At 47.0% G+C, this 17,967-nt stretch overlaps 1 protein-coding gene across 1 annotated transcript; it reads right to left on the bottom strand.

The window, feature by feature from the left end:
* Positions 1–6,297: 6,297 nt before the first annotated feature.
* Positions 6,298–14,470, bottom strand: Ces3a (carboxylesterase 3a). The gene is given in 17 exon segments (XM_039098134.2): positions 6,298–6,490; positions 6,566–6,641; positions 6,762–6,911; positions 7,902–8,049; positions 8,779–8,859; positions 10,623–10,760; positions 10,856–10,945; positions 11,356–11,458; positions 11,564–11,719; positions 12,354–12,487; positions 12,645–12,672; positions 12,674–12,769; positions 12,877–12,922; positions 12,925–12,948; positions 12,951–13,043; positions 13,046–13,078; positions 14,228–14,470. Coding segments are annotated over 17 exon segments (1,680 nt in total). The 5' UTR covers positions 14,319–14,470.
* Between the last annotated feature and the right edge of the window lie 3,497 nt (positions 14,471–17,967).

Genomic DNA, 17,967 nt, shown 5'->3' with positions numbered 1-17,967 from the left:
GGTAGGAGAGAAAAGAGGAGAGAGAGAGAGAGAGAGAGAGAGAGAGAGAGAGAGAGAGAGAGAGAGAGAGAAGAGAGGAAGAAGAAGAAGAAGAAGAAGAAGAAGAAGAAGAAGAAGAAGAAGAAGAAGAAGAAGAAGAAGAAGAAGAAGAAGAAGGAGAGGAGAGGGAGAAGACAGATATCCTCAAATAAAGTCAGGAGGTTGGAAAGGGAGTGATGATATCATTAGACTACTTCCTGCTGACTAGGGGACGCTGAGTTCCTTGGAAGACGAGTTTGAGCTTTGCCATTAGGATATCTAATTTTTTATTTTTGTCTTTTTGTACACTATGACCTGACAAACAGCAACCAACAGCATTCAACCACCAACCAGCCAACCAGCCCCTTCTATCAGGGCTCTAGCATATATATACTCTTAAAAGTCCCCAGATTTCCAAATGCCACACATTTGCAGAACCTATCTGCAGCAGGCAAAATCATGCCCCTGCTAGAGCACGAGGCAAATCATAGTCAGCTGCTGTGGACAATCTGAAGCAGCCCCATCTCCTACTCTTAGGATGACAATGAAAACACATCCTTACAATATTGCTGTGTTTTTAAAAGAAACCAAAAGTCTCACTGTAGAAAGTTGTCATCACAGAAGGAGGTATCTTAGCCAGACACGGTGTTATGCTCCTTTGATCCTTGAGAGGTTGAGTCAGGAAGATTAAGAGTTTGAGGCCAACCTGGGCTACATATCAAGACACACATTTTAAAAAATTAAAAGCTGGGACTAGGAATGGTGATTCAAGGTCTGTAATCCCAGCTTCTAAAGAGGCTGAAGCAGGAAGATCACAGATTCAGACTCACCTGAGCTACATGTTAAGTTCAGGGCCAACTTGTGAGACTTAGAGAGACTTGGAGAGACAGCGTCTCAAAATAAAAAGAAAGGGATAGGGACATAATTCCATAGTAGAGAGCTTATCTGAATTCAATCTCTAGCAATACTTGGCTAGGAAGAGTGAAGGAATTATAAAACTTGCATTATCAGGCATATAAATATACAGAAGTACGAAAGTATTTTTCAACTGAAAGCACAAAGAACAAAGCCAAGATTCATATTTGGAGTCTTTTTATTTTCTCTTTGAGTTTCAAGTCTGACCTCTTCCAGAATGTGTCTTTTGGTTTAGGGTAGCCTTTTCAGGTGCTGGAGTTGGGGTACTGGTGTCTAACTTACTTGGGATTCTAGGATTCTAAGAATCCAAGAGGGAGGGGATTTTCAAGGTGATAGCTTCGGACTGTGAGTGCACCACCTACAGAGATATGGCAGACCAACACTATTCCCTCTCAAACATATGTGGGATGCCTTTCCTCGTACTGTTAACAGCTAAACTCCTAAATATCCCCCCAAACCCAACCCATCTCCTTCCAGGGACCTTATCTGGATGGACACTTCTAGTGGACAAAGGCAGAGCTCTTAACGCCTTTTATAGGGGATGAACTTGTCCAGACTCACTGAATAGAATGGGAGTCTTACTTTTCCCTACTCTACTTACAGAGAACCCAGCCTAGAGCCTGGCTTCCAAGGACTGACCTGACTATGCACAGGAAAGGCCCCAGTACAGAACCTGGAGTCTCATGGACCTGAGCTTGAACTATCTGGTCTAATCAGGACAGACTGAGATGTTTCCACTACTCATCTCTAGTTTTCAGGTGACCTCAACCTGGGACAGTCTAGATACAGACTTCAGAGATGCCAGACACATTTCCCCCCTTTCCTCTTCCTCTTCTTCCTCTTCTTCCTCTTGCTCCTCCTCCTCCACCAACACCACCTCCTCTTCATCTTCCTTTTCCTTCTCCTTTCCCTCCTCCCCTCCTTCATTTTCTCTTCTTCTCTTTCTTTTTGAGACAGTGTCTCACTATGTAACCTTGGCTAACCTAGAACTCACTGTGTAGACTGGGCTGACCTTGAACTTACAGAGATCCACTTGCCACTGCCTCCTAAGTGCTGCAAATAAAGGCATGTGCCACCCCATCTGGCTTCCCAGACACTCTCAAGGATAATCTACTGTCCCTGACAATATTACCTTCTTCCCACAATCTGGGCACCTGTGAGTGTCAATTCATGCTTAATCCAAACCCAGGTGTGCCTGGCAAACCACAAATGGGTCAGGTACAGCCTAAAGACTGAGGCAGGGAGAGAGTCTATGAGGCTGGAAAAGACTAGTCAGGCAAATATTATGATCTGAGGGTCACAGAGGAACATGTAGACCCTGACTGGGCTATACCTAGGCATACTATGAGTTAGATCTCTCAGTCCTTGGGGAAGGGGCAACTCCTTGGAGTTTCTTCTATGGAAGGTGAACCTGAAGAAGGCTGAACACTACTCCTGTGGCCTAGACCAAGGATGGTAGGATTCTGGCCACCCATCACATGATCCATGCTGTTTTGAGCTTACTCTGGGGGCTGTCTGGTTTCCCAGTTTGAGTCAGAGGCCAGATGTTTTGCACATCCAAGAGGAATTGTGGTATACCTCAGTTTTCTCTCCTCTGGGTCCCACATTGTTTGGGAGCAGCCTGGGGCCTGAGGATCAGGATGAAGGATATCTGGATAGTAATTCTCCTTGGTTCTTTACTCTGTAGATCCCTCTGCATCTGAAAACCTAATTGATGGTGCTGAGGTTGTGGAAACAGCATTGCATGCATGCTCTATCCTGGGGCTACAGAGCAGGTCTGGAGGCCAGGGAGCACACCGGTACCAGAGTGACAGCAGTAATGGCCCTTGTCATTTCCCTATTGGCCATAAGCCACCATCTGAGGTCATTACCTTTCAAGCACCGCTCTCTGGCCATGCCTTGCTGGCCAGCTGCTTCCTCACAGATGCCCACCTAAGTCAGATTCTCCAAATGCCGACTCTAGTAGCAGGAGAGTCTACCTTAGGAGGAGTCAGAGGCCAGCAAGTCTCCAAATAAAAATCCTGCCTCTGTCCTCACTCTGTGGGGCTGTAAGAAAGTCATTTCCCATCTCTGATTCTTAGTTTATAGGGCTCTTATTAACTATGTTCTTGGGGCCCTGGGCATTGTCCTCAAGATCAAGGAAAGGTTTGATTTTCAGCCAACTTATATAGATCTTGTCTGCTAGACCTGGGATCTGAGGACCTTGATGGAATGGAGCAGGCTACAGTCTGGTGCTGTAGACAACATTACTTTAGTTTCAGTGTGGTTTATGCACAAATGTAATGAAGAAAGCAAATCCAAAGAAGATGGGGTTCAGAAAAACATGATCAGGAAAACATGTAAATAAACGCCAGGAAGCACATACTAAATATTAACAGAGCAGAGCTTTCCCAGAACTTTCTCAGGACAGACCAAATTAAAATACAATTGCCTGGCACTTACTATAGATTATAACTGGGAAAGCATGAAGGCCACATTCAGATTCAGAGCATGCAGACCAGATTGGGCTCTATAGCTATGTTTCTGGCATCCAGCAAGAATAAGCACATCTTATGAATTGAAAGTAAAGGTTTGTCCAGGAACAATCAATCCAGGGAACAAAATGCAGGTAAAAGGCCCTCTGCCTTTTATCCTGGAGCCTCTTTTAGTTCCCCAAGGCATTGTTCACCACACCTCATTCTTTTGACCATGTTCCAACAAGGGGCAGCTTAGAACCTTATGAGGGGGCAATATCACTTCAGAAGAGGCTCCAAAGGGCAAGGAAAACCCAAGTCCTATAGAGGACTGGTAGGAAGGGAGACCTGTGTGCCAGGGCAGGGAAAAGGGAGAAGATTGGTGCTATCTCTAAGAAGCAGGATTAATGTCCCTTTCAGAGGCTCTTCTTGTACTTATTGTGGTCTTAGGAACTAGATAAATTGGTCCAGGAATGAGTATAGAGATGGTAAGTGGCAGCTCAAAATGCCAAGGTGGGTGAACAAGGGGATCAGATTAGGGAAGGAGCTTGGGTGAACAAGGAAGCTACAATTAGATTAGGGAAGGAGCTTGGGTGAACAAGGAAGCTACAATTAGATTAGGGAAGGAGCTTGAACCACAGTGACTCCTGAGACCCCCGAGAAGAGCACGGACTCCCACAGAATAATCAACCAGTCATTGAGAGCATCATCACGGGCATCTTCTGGGCTGTTACAAGCTCCAAATTATTTCTTGGTAAAAGACGCCCATACTACACATGCTAAAATTGTGACAACTCTAACTGCCCCAGTTCACTAATCTTTAACTGTAAATTAGAGGTTCCTGGAATGTGTGCCCATATGGAGGCCAGGGGAAATCTTTGCTGAACTTTTGCTGGGTGCTGATCTAGGTGCTTTATGGACAGCCATCTTTCAAATGCTCGTGGAAAACAGGGCAGAAATGACATCACATTACAGATGAAATAACCGAGCAACTAAAAAGACTACAAAAGATTTGCCTAAGTATTAAGCAGAGGACTTGCTTACTTACACTGCAAAAACTCAAACAAAAACGAAAACCAGCTAGGCAGTGGTGGTGTATGCCTTTAATACCAGCACTTGGTAGGGTAGGGGTGCTGGGGGAAGAGGCAGGTGGATCTCTGAGTTAGAGGCCAGTCTGTTCTACAGAGTGAGTTCCAGGGGCAGCCAGGGCTACACAGTGAAACCCTGTCTCAAAAACAACCTCAATTCAAGGCAAAATGAAACTTGCCCAGAAATAAACATCAGTAAATGGTGCACTCATACTGAAAAACCTGTCCATGAGTGTGTGTGTCTGAGACTGAGCCAATCTGGTGCTAAACCTATTAGGATGTGTGTCTGCAGTGCAAGCATATGTCTGCTCCTTGTCTTGGGGAGCAGTCTTGCGCCTCCTGGTGTCCACATCACACAGACACATAACCCGTTCTGCCACCTTGCCACAGGAGGCTCCATAATCCAAAAGTTCCCTCATCTGAAGCTACTCCTTCTATCCGTCATTTTACAGGACAGCTGGGGCCTTGGAACAAGGACATTGGTATGCTATGACACCCTGGCCAGCAAGGGAGGGATTTTCAGAGACTCAGGGATAGTGGCCTGGGGAAAGAAAATGCAAAGGCAAGGGACATAGAATCCCAGGGAAACTTCGAGCCATAATTATTCCTCCTTGAGGTGTTGCTACACAGCATCTGAGGCCTCACTAGACACAGTTTTCTCAATTCTCTCCAGGGACCTCAGGGGTTAGCAGCATCAATGCAGGCATGGTATGCCCTCAGCACAGGGGCAAGAAACCCTCTCACATTAGACCCTCTTGTTCCCAGAGCAGCTCCTTTGTGAATGTCGTTCCCAGTCTTTCTTTCTCCTTACCTCTGGGCCTCAATAGTCACCAGGTCTGATGACTGCCAGTCAAGATCCCACTAGTAAGCTGTTGTAAGGGAATGATATACTGCTTCTTAAAAAGTATGTAAGCTACTCTGCAAATCTGGGGTCTGAGTGGGTGCTGAAGGGGCTGTGCTAGCTGTTGAACCAGTCACCAAACACTTTGTCCTGATGGGTCCCATGGGTTTTCACTACGGTATCCTGGTGAGTCCCATGGGGGCCATGCAGAGCTTTGCTGTGGTTGCTATCTGCTATTGGGAGATGAGGGAGGAGCTCCTGACTTTGGTCTATAAGCCTGGAGACCAGGCCCTGAAGGTAAAGACTGTCTGGTGAGGGTGATCTCGCTGGATTCTGTTCTGGTTTGTGCAGAAGCTAAGACCAGTCAGCAGAGAGAAGGTCCTGGCTGGAGACCTCTAGGTGGTAAGGTTTGTTCTAATCTAGGGTCCCCTGTGTCATATTTCCACCTGACCAGAACTCTGCCTCTGGAGGTCACCTTCCAGGCCAGGGTGTACACTGTGGGGGATGGAACATTATTTTGATGCCTGAAGGGTCTGGGTTCAAATCTAGACTCCACAGACCCATGAGTCATAGATTCTGCCTGTCACTTCTTGCCTCTAGGTTCTGCCTAATCTTGCTGTGGTTGTTTATTTTCATTTTTCAGGGACATTCTCTGGGAGGGACATAGACTCAGATGTGGACAGTGTGAGCTCGTGATAGATTGGGTTCTAATGGGTGCATGCAACTTAGGGAAGGCAGAGGTTTCTCAGGAGGGTAGATCCTCAGAAGAGTTTGATTAATGTGCTGGACTTTATCATACAGCAAGGGTTTAGGAAGAATCAGGAGCTTGTACAAGGACCTGGAAGTAGGAACCATGGTGGTAACATTCAGTAGTCTACCATACTGGTCTTTGGGAAGAAAAAGAAAGAAGTTGCAGTTGCCCTGCTGGGACTCTGCTATTCTTGGGTTGGCCCCAGTCAGGAAGGTCCAGGTAGGTCTGACTTCAGAGCTCCTCCAGATTCCTTCTCCTCTGCTGCCGGTGCCATTCTTGAATTTTTCTGGGCAGTGTCTCTGTCCAGAACTGTAGCCGACCCTTCTTTAGCTTCACCCCAGTCTGTGGTTCTAGACCAACCTCCAAGTATTGTTCTAACTGGTTTAATTGGGGCCAAGGAGGTAGCTCCTTGCCATTGGGGTTCCTGGAAGGAATGAAGGAGAACCAAAGGCTGATCTAGGCTCTGGGTAATGCCGATAGGCCCGTGTAACCTACTTACCCTGTGTGCGACTGGCTCCACTGGGCTATCATGGTTAGGCTCAGCTGCTTCTCTTCCTCTGTGGCCTCTGGGAAGGCTGGTGTCATGTGAGGCTTGGACCATGCCCAATGGTCCCTAAAACTGACTGGAGACCTCTGTTCCCAAAAGACCTATTGGAGCGTGGTAGCCTAGTGATGAGATGTCTGTCTGTCCTTACCCAGGAGGGAGCTCTCTTCAATGAGGAAAGGACCTCCAAAAACAAAGGAATTCTCAGATGCATGTTCAGCCTTCACCCAGGCTGACTTGAACTTCGCAAAAGAATTGGGTGTATTCTGGAACTCATACAAGAGAACAGGGCACCCAGCATCTACAGAGAAGGCAGGATTCATGTTAGGTGCCCACAGTTCAATCAAGCCATCAGCAGCACAAGTTGGTAATGGCATAAATTGTCATCATAAGAATGGTACAGACTGGAGATGCGGGGCAAGCATTGCTGAGATTGCTTGGTGGATGTTGTTGCTTTAAAGGCAAAATCTCATATAGCCGAGGCAGTCCTCGAACCTAGTATATAGCCAAAGATGGCCTTGAACTCCTGATCCAACTGTCTCTACTTCCTAGGAGCTGGGATGAAAGTCACCACACCTGGCCTGACTGAACACAGCTCTGTGTGCTGTATTGTTTGTTTCACACTCAGGATGATCTTTAGAACAGCAGTTCCCAAACTGTGGGCCAAGACACCTTTGGGTCACATATCATAGATTGTGCATATCAGATATTTACATCACAATGCATAACAATAGCAAAATTATAGTTGTGAAGTAGCAACCAAATAATTTTATGATATTTTGGGAAAAGGAGGGTCACCACACCATGAAGAGCTGTATTAAATGGTCACACAGGCTAGCAGTGGTCACACCACTGCTTTAGATTAACATTCCCTATGTTCCCACTTTATAAACGATGAACGTGAGGCCCAGGGAGGGCCTCTGCATCTTGCCTGAAGCCACAAGGTTAAGAATTTGGGCCTGTTATGATACAGTATCAGCCTCGGGGGAAGCAAGACTTCTCCCAGGAGTAGTACTGAATTGCCCACCACCAGTGGAATAAATCTCGGAGAACAAGTTAGTAATGGGCTCTACTGCTTGACCTCTTATGTCACTTTAGCTCTCTCAACTTTTGTTTCACCCACACAGTATTCTGCCCAAGGTACCACCCGCTACATTCCAAGGAAAGAAGGGCTTGAAGGTGGCTGAAGTGTGTGGGATGTAAGGCATCACAGGGACTCTGTACCTATCGGTAGCTACGTCACCCGTGATGGTACAGGGAAGGCAGGGCAGGCAGCAAAGGGCTGACCTACCTTGAAGGTATTTTGAGAAGTTCAAGATAGGAATGATGAGTGTGATATCACCCAGCAATTCCTGGAAGGCATACTTTGTAGCTGATTCATCTGAGCCATTGTCTAGGTATTGATCTATGACAGTGGGCATGATCTCAGGGGGCACTTCCTGGAGTGAGAGAGGTCAGACCACACAGCTTTGACAGACCTCCCACAGATCCCCCCTCCCTCCACTACAGATTCTTTCACATCCTGGGGTTCACGCTTGGGGGGAGGGGTAGCCATCCATCTCCCTGCCTCCCTGGATGTTTTATTAATAGGTCTTATCAAGGTAGGATAAGCTCAGAGTAGCCCCGTGGCCATTGTTTGAATTGCAGTGCAAGTCAGTGTCTGCCTCCTAGGATGTTTGGAAGCCTATGTGAAGTCTGCAGCACAGAGTGTGGTTCAGGAAGCAGGTGCTAGATGGGAATTAACCAGGAAGAAGCACTGAGTGGGGGCGCCACACAATTCCAGAGAGCAGCAATGACGTTGTATGACAGAGAGGTTCCACGGTTTCCAAAGAAGAGAGCAGACACCGGTGCTGCCTGGGTATCTGGGCAGCTCTTCGTATGCAGTGTCCTGTCTCTCTAGGAGATCTCAGGTGAGCAGGAAGCATCATCTCCACTTGATGTGGGCTCGGAGGGATTAGGGGAACTGCACAAGTGAGCAGGGCTGGGATCTGTAATTTCCCCTCCTCAGCTTCTCGAATGCTGGGATGATAATCCGGAGTCACCACTCCTGGTCTCTTTAGTTTTCATGGAATTAAGACTTGGGCCAGGAGATTTAGTGACCAGTAAGCTGTGTTGGGAGTGGATCAAAGACTGCTATCCTAGGTGCCCAGCCTCCCTCCTGGCCTTACCATAAGGGCCAAGAAAGGCCTTGAAATATCTAATAGGTCCTCCGGGCTCAAATGTTCCAACTTATCCAGGATATTCCAGATCTGTGGGGATAGTATAGCTCAGTCACTGTTCTTCACCCTCAGGCTTGAGCAGGAGGACGTTCCTAGGCCAGTGTCCACAAACCTGTGATAGAGGATAGAGCCACGGGTAGTCAAATCCACAATGGAGAGACTTCTGATTGCTGAGAATAGAGGTTGCCTAGGGCAGTGGTGTTGAAAACTGTCAGAGGCTATTAGCAGTGCCACCAAGGAGGATAATATTTATTCAATATATTTCTTCTTTTGTATCTGTGTATATATGTGTTTGTGTGCATATGTGTGTTTGTGTGCACATGTATGTGTCATGTTTTGTGCACATGTGTATATGTAGGTCAGAAGTTGATACTGGTTGTTTTTTTTCAATCTCTTGCCACATTATTTTGTGAGCTAGGTCTCTTACAGAACCTGGAGCTGGTCAGTTTGGCTAGACTGGATGAATAGTGAGCTCCAGGAGTCACTGTGATTATAGGCATCCAGCACTGCACCTGGCTTTTTTACAAATGTGCTGGGGATGGAGCTCAGGTCCCCCAGGGTTCATTTCAGAACCTCACAGGCTCTAGATAAAAGCATCACATGTTGGTTCATGTAATCCCAGCACTTAAGGTGGGAGGATGGCCTCAAGTTTGAAGCCAGTCTGGGCTACACAGTGAATTTTAAGGTAGCTAGACTACAAACAAAGACTTCAGGAAATCGATTCAAGTGTTGACTTTATATGTTACAAGTCCTTTTGTTTTTGAGATAAGAGCTCATGGGATAGTTCAGGCTGGTCTCAGACTTGAGATTTTCCTACCTCTGCTACCTGAGTGGACCACAGGAGCATTCGGTGCCTGGCTCAGGCGATGCAACTTTAATAGCACCTGATGTCTGAGTCCTTGAATTCAATGCAAGGTCTACCACTTACTGGGTTCATGAAAGTTACTTGAACTTCTTGTGCCTCAGTTTCAATGATAAACAACAATGACCTGCCCTCTAGGATTATCGTGAGACTGAGTGCATGTATGTCCAAGTCCTGGTGCAGAAAAGCTGATTCTTATGGTGGACTGATTTTAAACCGGGGAATGTGGAAACAAGAAGTTTCTTTCTTTTTGTTTTTTGTTTCTTTGTTTCTTTCTTTTGTTCTTGTTTCTTTTCTGACAGTACGACATCACTGTGAACTCGAGGGGCCCTTATGAGCAGTAGCTCAAACTACAAAGTGAAGAACCACATTGAAAACAAGTGATGGGCTCAGGGGCAGGCCTGGGGGCAGAGTACTTGGCTGGCATTCAGGAGGACCTCTGTTTGGTCTTCAGCATCGTGGGAGGGAGAGAAAAGTTTCTCTGAAGATGGGTAGATAAGTGAAAATAGTGGATGAAGCAAGGTGCCCAAGAATACAGCACAGAGGAGCCACTTTTATGGGCTCTGCGTACCCATACTGGATTAGAAGACATCGATCTCCAGGGACTTAGTGCTGCCTGAAACCTGGGCGTCTTAGCCTCTCAGGCACAGGGTCACCCTCCCCAGTTGCTTAGAGCAGTTTCTACTAACTAAGCACCACCAAGAATGAAGTACGGGTTAGCAATTCCTGGAAGACACCTTGGCAAAAGCTGGATCTTCAACACAGAAACATTGGCTTGGTGAAAATGAGGCTTAATGGCTTTGATCTTTGGCTTTCACACCTCCCAAAATGGGAATGACCAGAGTGCTCAGGCCATGGCTGCTGTGGTGATGGTAGAGAGAAGGCCACCTGGGCAGGGTCTTGAAGAGCACAGGTGCCAAAGTTCACTCACCCTGAGTATGAGCCAGCCAAACTCATGGTTGGTGACTCCCAGGAGGTAGGGCACAGTGGGGAGTTGCCGATCTGTGAGGATCTTCTCTGGCCTTTGTGGGAAGGAGTCATTAATGATATAGGAAACGTTCACATTTTTCTGCAGGAAAGAGTAAGACACAAGTCTATCGATTCCATAGGAACTAAACAGGATGGTTCTGAGCCACTGTCGTCATCCCCCAACAGGAGACATACCTGTATAAGATCCTTTTCTTCCTTCTGCAGCAAACACTGTACCAGCTCAGCTGGGGATCCAGAACTACAGGCCACAGAATTGGCAAAGTTCTGGGGACAGTCAGAAGAACATTGATTGAGCTGTGATGCCACTGTCTGGGTCCAAGACTAGCTGGAGAGACCTGCTACCAACCCAAGAGGCTTATTCCTTTCCTGTGTCCTCTTCATCTGTCTGAGAACTATGGCCTTTTCTAGTTCAGGAATAGTTTGAGGAACTTATAATACCATACATGGCCATGTCTGACAGGGAAGGGAAAGACTAGAGAAAACCCACTCAGGGGTGTCCTCCTTGAGAAAGCCATGTCTGACTGCCTTCCTCCTGGATTGCACTAGTCATTTGTCTCTGAGCTTATCAGTGACTCCCTAGTGGTTACTCCCTCCTCTCCACACCTGATCCAATGGTTAGCACAGGGTGGCATGTGGAGACCTACTTAGGATAAGAAGGTGAAGGAAAGGCAGACCCGAGCTTAAGGCTATGTGTTCATCTCTTTCATCATCCTGGTGGTGATAACCCCACTCTGGGATATGGCTCTGTGGGAGAGCCCAGCAAACATTGGAGACAGGGGAGAGCAGAGAGGACAGATGTTAGAAGGCAGAGGAGCTAGGAGGTCTGGGACCATAGATGCCCTCTCAGATATAACCATGACTGCCACTTCTCTGTAGTAACTCACCAGGGATGAGACGATAGAGCCACCAGCAGAATTACCGAAGACAGTGACACAGTTGGGTTCACCCCCAAAGGGGGCTATGTTCCCCTGGATCCAGCACAGAGCAGCCACCACATCCAGGAACCCCCTGTTGCTTGGCATGTGCTTATCCCCAGTGCTAGGGGCAGGGAGAGGCACTGATTAGCTTAAGATAGCTTCCAAGACATTCTTTTCCCCCTACACTCTGCTCTTTTGCTCTGAGTCAGTCACCAGGACATGGGACACTTTTCTGCTTCCCAGCCCTGGCTTGGCTGTGAGTCACCAGTGGCACCTGTTTGCCCAGTATGTGATGTGGGCAGATGTAGCAGGACAACCAGTCCGAGTTGGCTCCTTAGATGGTTAAGAGTTTGTTGCTCTTTGTCCCCCATCTCCTGCTAGGAGTCTAGTCCCAGCCCAGAGACTAACACCCTTTGCTCAAGTTCAATATTTAGGTTTGGTTTTTGGTTGGGCCCCATTCTATCACGGAGAGTGGGGATATACTCCCTCCCCCTCTCCTCTCCTTTCCTCCCTTCCTCCCCCTCACTCCCTCCATCCATCCTCTCCCCCTCCCTCTCTCTCTCTCTCTCTCTCTCTCTCTCTCTCTCTCTCTCTCTCTCGTGTGTGTGTGTGTGTGTGTGTGTGTGTGTGTGTGTGTGTGTGTATGGCTAGCAAACTTTACTGTCTGAGCGACTTCCCCAACTCCTCTACCCTTAGGTCCTCATGAGAAGACCTTCCTCAGGTCTGCGATGTCCTTTCCAGGCTGGCCATCTCACCTGAGGAAGCCAAAGATCCTAAGGTGATACTGGACAGTGACGACTACCACACCCCCATAGGCAGCCAGGGCTGATCCGTCCTGAGCGGTGGCGGAGCCAACTTCCAGAGATTCCCCATGGATCCATACCATGACCTATAAAAATGGCTCTGAATTCGTGGCTCCACTTCTGGCTTTACCCTTCCACCTTGTAGCCCAGGGTATTTTAAAGACTTCTGGAGTGTTTAGAAAACAGGAATGGAGAAGGTCATTTGGCATGGTAGAGTTGGATGGAGTCTTCTGGACTACATACCAGCCTTTTGGTCCCTGCAGTGATCTCAGCTGAGGATCAGGCAGTCCTCAGAAATAGGGAAGATTAGGTGCTTTTCGTTGGGGGTGAATCTGCTGCTGTTCATTCTCTCTACATCCTGCAGACACCTGCAGCCAAGGGGAAATCCTGGGTTTAGCCATCAGTTCCACACACCCTGGTATCCAGAGATTGCCACCACCCTGCCCACTTGCCCACCTCCTGCAGGGGTACTCACATTGGGAGATTGGTGCTGGCAACTCTCACACCTTCCCAGGGCTGTGTGGGAGTGGAACCGAGAACTGAAGCATCCTAGTGGTGCCTGAGCAAAGGGAATGCTCAGGAAGACATTTACCACGTGCTCTGTATTCTTCACACCTACCTGCTGGCCTTGAACATGACCCAAGGGGTATCCATTTCAGGCTGAGGGACTTTGGGTCCTGAGATCAGGAGAGAGGGGTCATTGGGTGAGTTTACAAGCCTCTACGAGGGGATGGATGCAAAGATGAACTTTTAGAATGAAGGAAGACTGGCTTCTCCAGTGTCTATTTGTGGGGTTCTATTCTGAATACTTTCTGTCCAGCATCCTGGCTGAGCTCTCCAGCAAGTGGTTACCTTCATGATTATTATTTGTTTGTTTTTGAGATAGGTTCAGTCTGGTCTTGAAAGTGCTAGGTAGAGGAGGCTGGACTTTAATTCCTGATCCTTGATCCTCCTGCCTCTACCTGCTCAGTGCTGGAATTACAAGTGTGTGACTAGCACACATCTCCTCTCTCCACAATTGTCCCTGACTTCCTCTTCCTTACCTTGTGCCACAATCTCTAGATTGAATCAAACCTGCTGCCAGTTTGAACCTCACTTACATGTTAAATGAGGTGTGATAGTCACCCTTGTTACTTTCTGTGTCAAGGTGCTTTGACATCTGAAGTCTGGTTATTTTAAATCTGCTTAGACTGCATTGCTTATTCTTGCCTACTTGTGAAAGCAAGAAGAAGAAGAAGAAGGAGAAGAAGGAGGAGGAAGAGGAGAAGGAGAAAAGGGAGGAGGAGGAAAAAAGAAGAGAAAGGAAGAAGAAGAAGAAGAAGAAGAAGAAGAAGAAGAAGAAGAAGAAGAAGAAGAAGAAGAAGAAGAAGAAGAAGTCGTCTCACCCAGTTTCCCATTATTTATATTGTCATTTCGTGGCTCCCCTGTATGGTCTCATAGGGGTGATTTGTACCCCCAGTTTTTCAGTGATCTGTAAGCAGGGTTGGTTTATGACACGCTTGTTGATTTTACTATGACTGATTAAAATAAGCCATGTGTCCAGTTAAAACAGGAAGGTAAGACTGAGGATATAACTCAGTGGTTTGTATGTTAAGGGTCTGGTTCAGTCTCTAGAAAGTAAATAAATACCCCTTCTTCCATAGATCATACAGATAGTAAGGACCCTGCTCAGTCAGGATATACTGTGTTTGCATTCTTCTATATTGGGTACCTTCTCAGAGAAGGCTGTTCACTCTTACTGCCTCACTCCTGCCCCCTTCCCCTTTTCTCAGGTTTCCTACAGAGTCAGAAGCCCCCACTTCACAGGTTCAGGAAGTATATCTTACCAGTGACTGTGGTAGGAAATACCAGGAACAGATAGATCACCCAGAGTAGGACACTGGACCCAGCTCGTACCGTTGTCCCCATATTTGTCATAACCAACTATGGAAGAAGCTGTGGAAAGCTGGAGAGGACTTGACCTTATAGTGACTCTTATCTTGTGAAAATTAACCTGGTCTGTCCCGATTGGATGGTGACCAGCTATGGAATTAAGTATGCTGTGCTCTGCCTGCTCCCAGTACAGGACCTTCTGGAGAGTCCAGTAGATTTAACACCTGCCCCTCCCCCCACCCCACCCCTGTGGATGATTCCCAGCTCTTGCCTGGTGTGGTGCTGCACTCTTACAATTGCAGTGGCTGAACTGCCTATCAGCCAGACTCTTCTCCCATGTTCCTATTCCATTCACATCTTGAATGTTGTACAGGCAGGCTCCTCCATGTTTGAGCAGAAAATTTCGAGGCACCCTTGCTCAAGGTCAAATAATCAAAATTAGCGTTAGTAAACAAGTGTGTTGTTTCTCACAGAATTCTTACAGAATTTCTTACACTATCATTCCTGTTTGCCTCATCCTAGCCTACATTTGCAATCTGTCCATGGACACCAGCCCCAAGTCCCCTTCTATCTTCCCTGGATTATCTGCACCTCCAACTTCTACTGTCCTTTCCCACCAGCTGCAAACCCTCATCTAAGCAGCATCCTGTTCAGATCTGGGGCTATAGCTCAGTGGTAACAGGCTTGTCTCACATGGGTGAGGCCTCGGGGTCAATCCCTAGCACCAACAAAACTATGCCATACTTCCCAAACTGTTCTTTGCCCCATCTTCTCTTTTCTCTTCAGCAAAACTAAGATCATCTGCTACTGTGGTTTCTTCCTCTTCTTATACTTTCTTCTAGAAGTTTCCCTCCACCTAATCAGCAAGATCAGATGAGGTCAAGAAAGGAAGCTCCTGCAGGAGCGTGGAGGAGAGCAATCCTGCCTCCGACAGTAAAGAAGTTCAAGGTCATGCTGGGCTACAAAATGAGTTCAAGGTTACTTGGAGCAGAAAAGTTGGTCTTACCTGTGGTCCCGCGGCTCAAGTTGCTCGTTGGGGGCTGCTTTTGAGCTCTAGGTGAGGGCAGCAACCAGGAGGGTCTGCACCGCCTTTTGCCGGAGTCCCCGTGCACCAGGGTCCCAGATGGCGTTAGGTATTTTCCTCTGGAGTCAGAAATGTGGGCAGAGTGTAGTCTCTTCTGGCTTCTCAGGCGTGTCTGCCTCTCTGAAGGTTTAGCTCTCCCTCCCACAGGATTTGGGTGCAGAGAACTGTTGACCAATTCCCTTCAGGTCTGGGCGGTGTCTGGACTGGGGGGGGGCGGGTCTGCCATTCCAGCGCCCCTATCTTCCGGTTCCCAGAGGCCGTATACAGTTTCCTCTTGGGCCAGGGATGTGGGCAGGGGTGGGCAGTATTGGTGGTCTCTCCTGGTCTGCAGTCTCAGGAGTGCCCACCTGTCCGGGCGGCGAACTCTCTCTCCCAAGGGGTTTTGGAGCAGTGAGCTGTGGGCCGGGATCAGCGAGACTGCCCCTCTCCTCCTTTATACCATCTGTGTTCTCTTTTCCCCCTTGGCATCTTCCCACATGGTCCCCTACTACTTCCCAGTTTAATGTGACTGCTCTAATTTAAATGTGTCTAAAGATTCAAAGCTAGCCAAGTAAGAGGTGACATGTAATTTATCTGTCTTTGAGTTATCTCTCTCAAATTAATTATTTCTAGCTCTATACATTTACTTGAGAATTTTATAATTTCATTTTTCCTTCAGCCGAATTGTATTTCTCTAAGTACGCAAGCCACATGTTCATGATCCATTCATCACCTGGGGAAAATGTAGTCTGTTTCCACTTTCGGGGTACTGTGAGCAGAGCAGCAGTGAGCGTGCATCTCTGTAGTCAGACATAGAATTCTTTGGGAATGTGCACATGAGTGGTATAGCTGGATCATGTCATGATGTATCCTTGACTGGTCTGAGGCTTGACCTCACAGAGATCCGCCTGCTTCTTCTGCCCAAGTGAGTGCTAAGATTAAAAGTGTGTGCCACACGGCCTGCTCTTAGATTTAAAACTATTTTTTTTTTTTCGGAGCTGGGGACCGAACCCAGGGCCTTGCGCTTCCTAGGTAAGCGCTCTACCACTGAGCTAAATCCCCAGCCCCAAAACTATTTTAAACATTAGATTTAAATTTGATTTTATGTGTATGGGTGTTTTGCCAGCTCTCATGCTTGTGGTGCCTACAGAGGCTAGATGAGGGTATTGGATCTTCTGGAAATGGAGTTACCATGTGGGTGCTGGGAATTGAACCTAGGTCCTCTAGGACAGAAGCCAGAGCTCTTAATATATGAGCCATATTTCTATTCCTTATTTCTAGCTTTTAAAAATTAATTAATTAAAACCGTATTAGTGTGTGTGTGTGTGTGTGTGTGTGTGTGTGTGTGTTCTATCTTTATGTCTGCGTACCACATGCATGCAGTACCTCTGGAAGCCAGAAGAGGGCATTGTGTATCCATTGGGACTGGTCTTGCTGCTATGTGGGTATACTGGGTTAAAAGCAGCCTGCTTTTAACTGCTGAGCCATCTCTCTAGTCTCTATTTTTAACATTCTGAGAAATTTCTACACTGGTTTTCATAGTGGGAGAAAACCACTGTGTTTGCACTCCCATGTGTACTGTATTCTCTCTCTCTCTCTCTCTCTCTCTCTCTCTCTCTCTCTCTCTCTCTCTCTCTCTCTCTCCAGAAGCAGCCACTTAAAAAAATTTAGGGAAACATTCACAACCAGCAGCCCATATCCCTCCAATGCAATAATATTTCAGACTCGCTAATTTAAGTATTGGTGAGGACACAAAGCAACTGACATCTTCGACACATGGTTGGTGTGAGACGGTCATTTGGAGGTGATTCAACATTTTCTCTTTTCCCCCTTATTTGCTAACCCCTTTATGAGTTTCTAGTTCTGGACCTAAGGTCTTACACGTGCTAGTCCAGTGCTCCACCGTGAGTTCTAATTTCAACGCCTTTCTCTCTTTTGTCTGTTTTATTTTGACACCGGGTCTCACTAAGTATTTCAGATGGTTTCTTGTTTGCTCAGGCAGGTCTTCAGTCTCAACCTTTTTGCCTCGGACTTCTGAGTAGTTAGGATTATAGGCCTAAGTTGGCTTTAGATTTCTTTTTGCTGGGGCTGGGATTGAATCCAGGACTTGTACATACTAGGCAAGCTCTGAACCGTCGAGCTGACCTCTAGCCCTGCAATTTCTGTAAAGGTTCAACAAGTTTTCCGCATGACTCAGTGCTTCAGCTCTAGGTCTGAACTCTAAAATTGAAATCATGTGATTATGTAAAGTCACATGTGAAAATATCTATAAAACTTGATTAAAACGTAGCTGAACTTGTTAGTTCGTCTGCAGGCAAAATATTCATATATGTAAATTAAGTCTTACAAAGGAGGCAAGGGGGTAGAGTAAGGCTTGATGAACAAGTATGGGTATCTGGTATCCATTGTACCCACGTAAAAGCCAGGCATAAGTGAGGAATGGTGGTGGGAACATGCTACCTCAGTGTGGAGAAGCAGGCAGAGCCTGGTGCTGATATGATAGCCTGCTAATGTGTGAGACCAAGGTTCAGTCCGAGATCCTGTCTCAAAAAGTACTCTGTACCTGTTACAGAGGTAACAGAAGTGACCCATGTCAGGCTTAGCAAGGAACATACATTCTGTAGGGGAAAC

The sequence above is a fragment of the Rattus norvegicus genome, chromosome 19, assembly GCF_036323735.1.
Source record: "Rattus norvegicus strain BN/NHsdMcwi chromosome 19, GRCr8, whole genome shotgun sequence".
Classification (NCBI taxonomy): Eukaryota; Metazoa; Chordata; class Mammalia; order Rodentia; family Muridae; genus Rattus; species Rattus norvegicus.
This window is presented reverse-complemented; position numbering and strand designations above follow the sequence as displayed.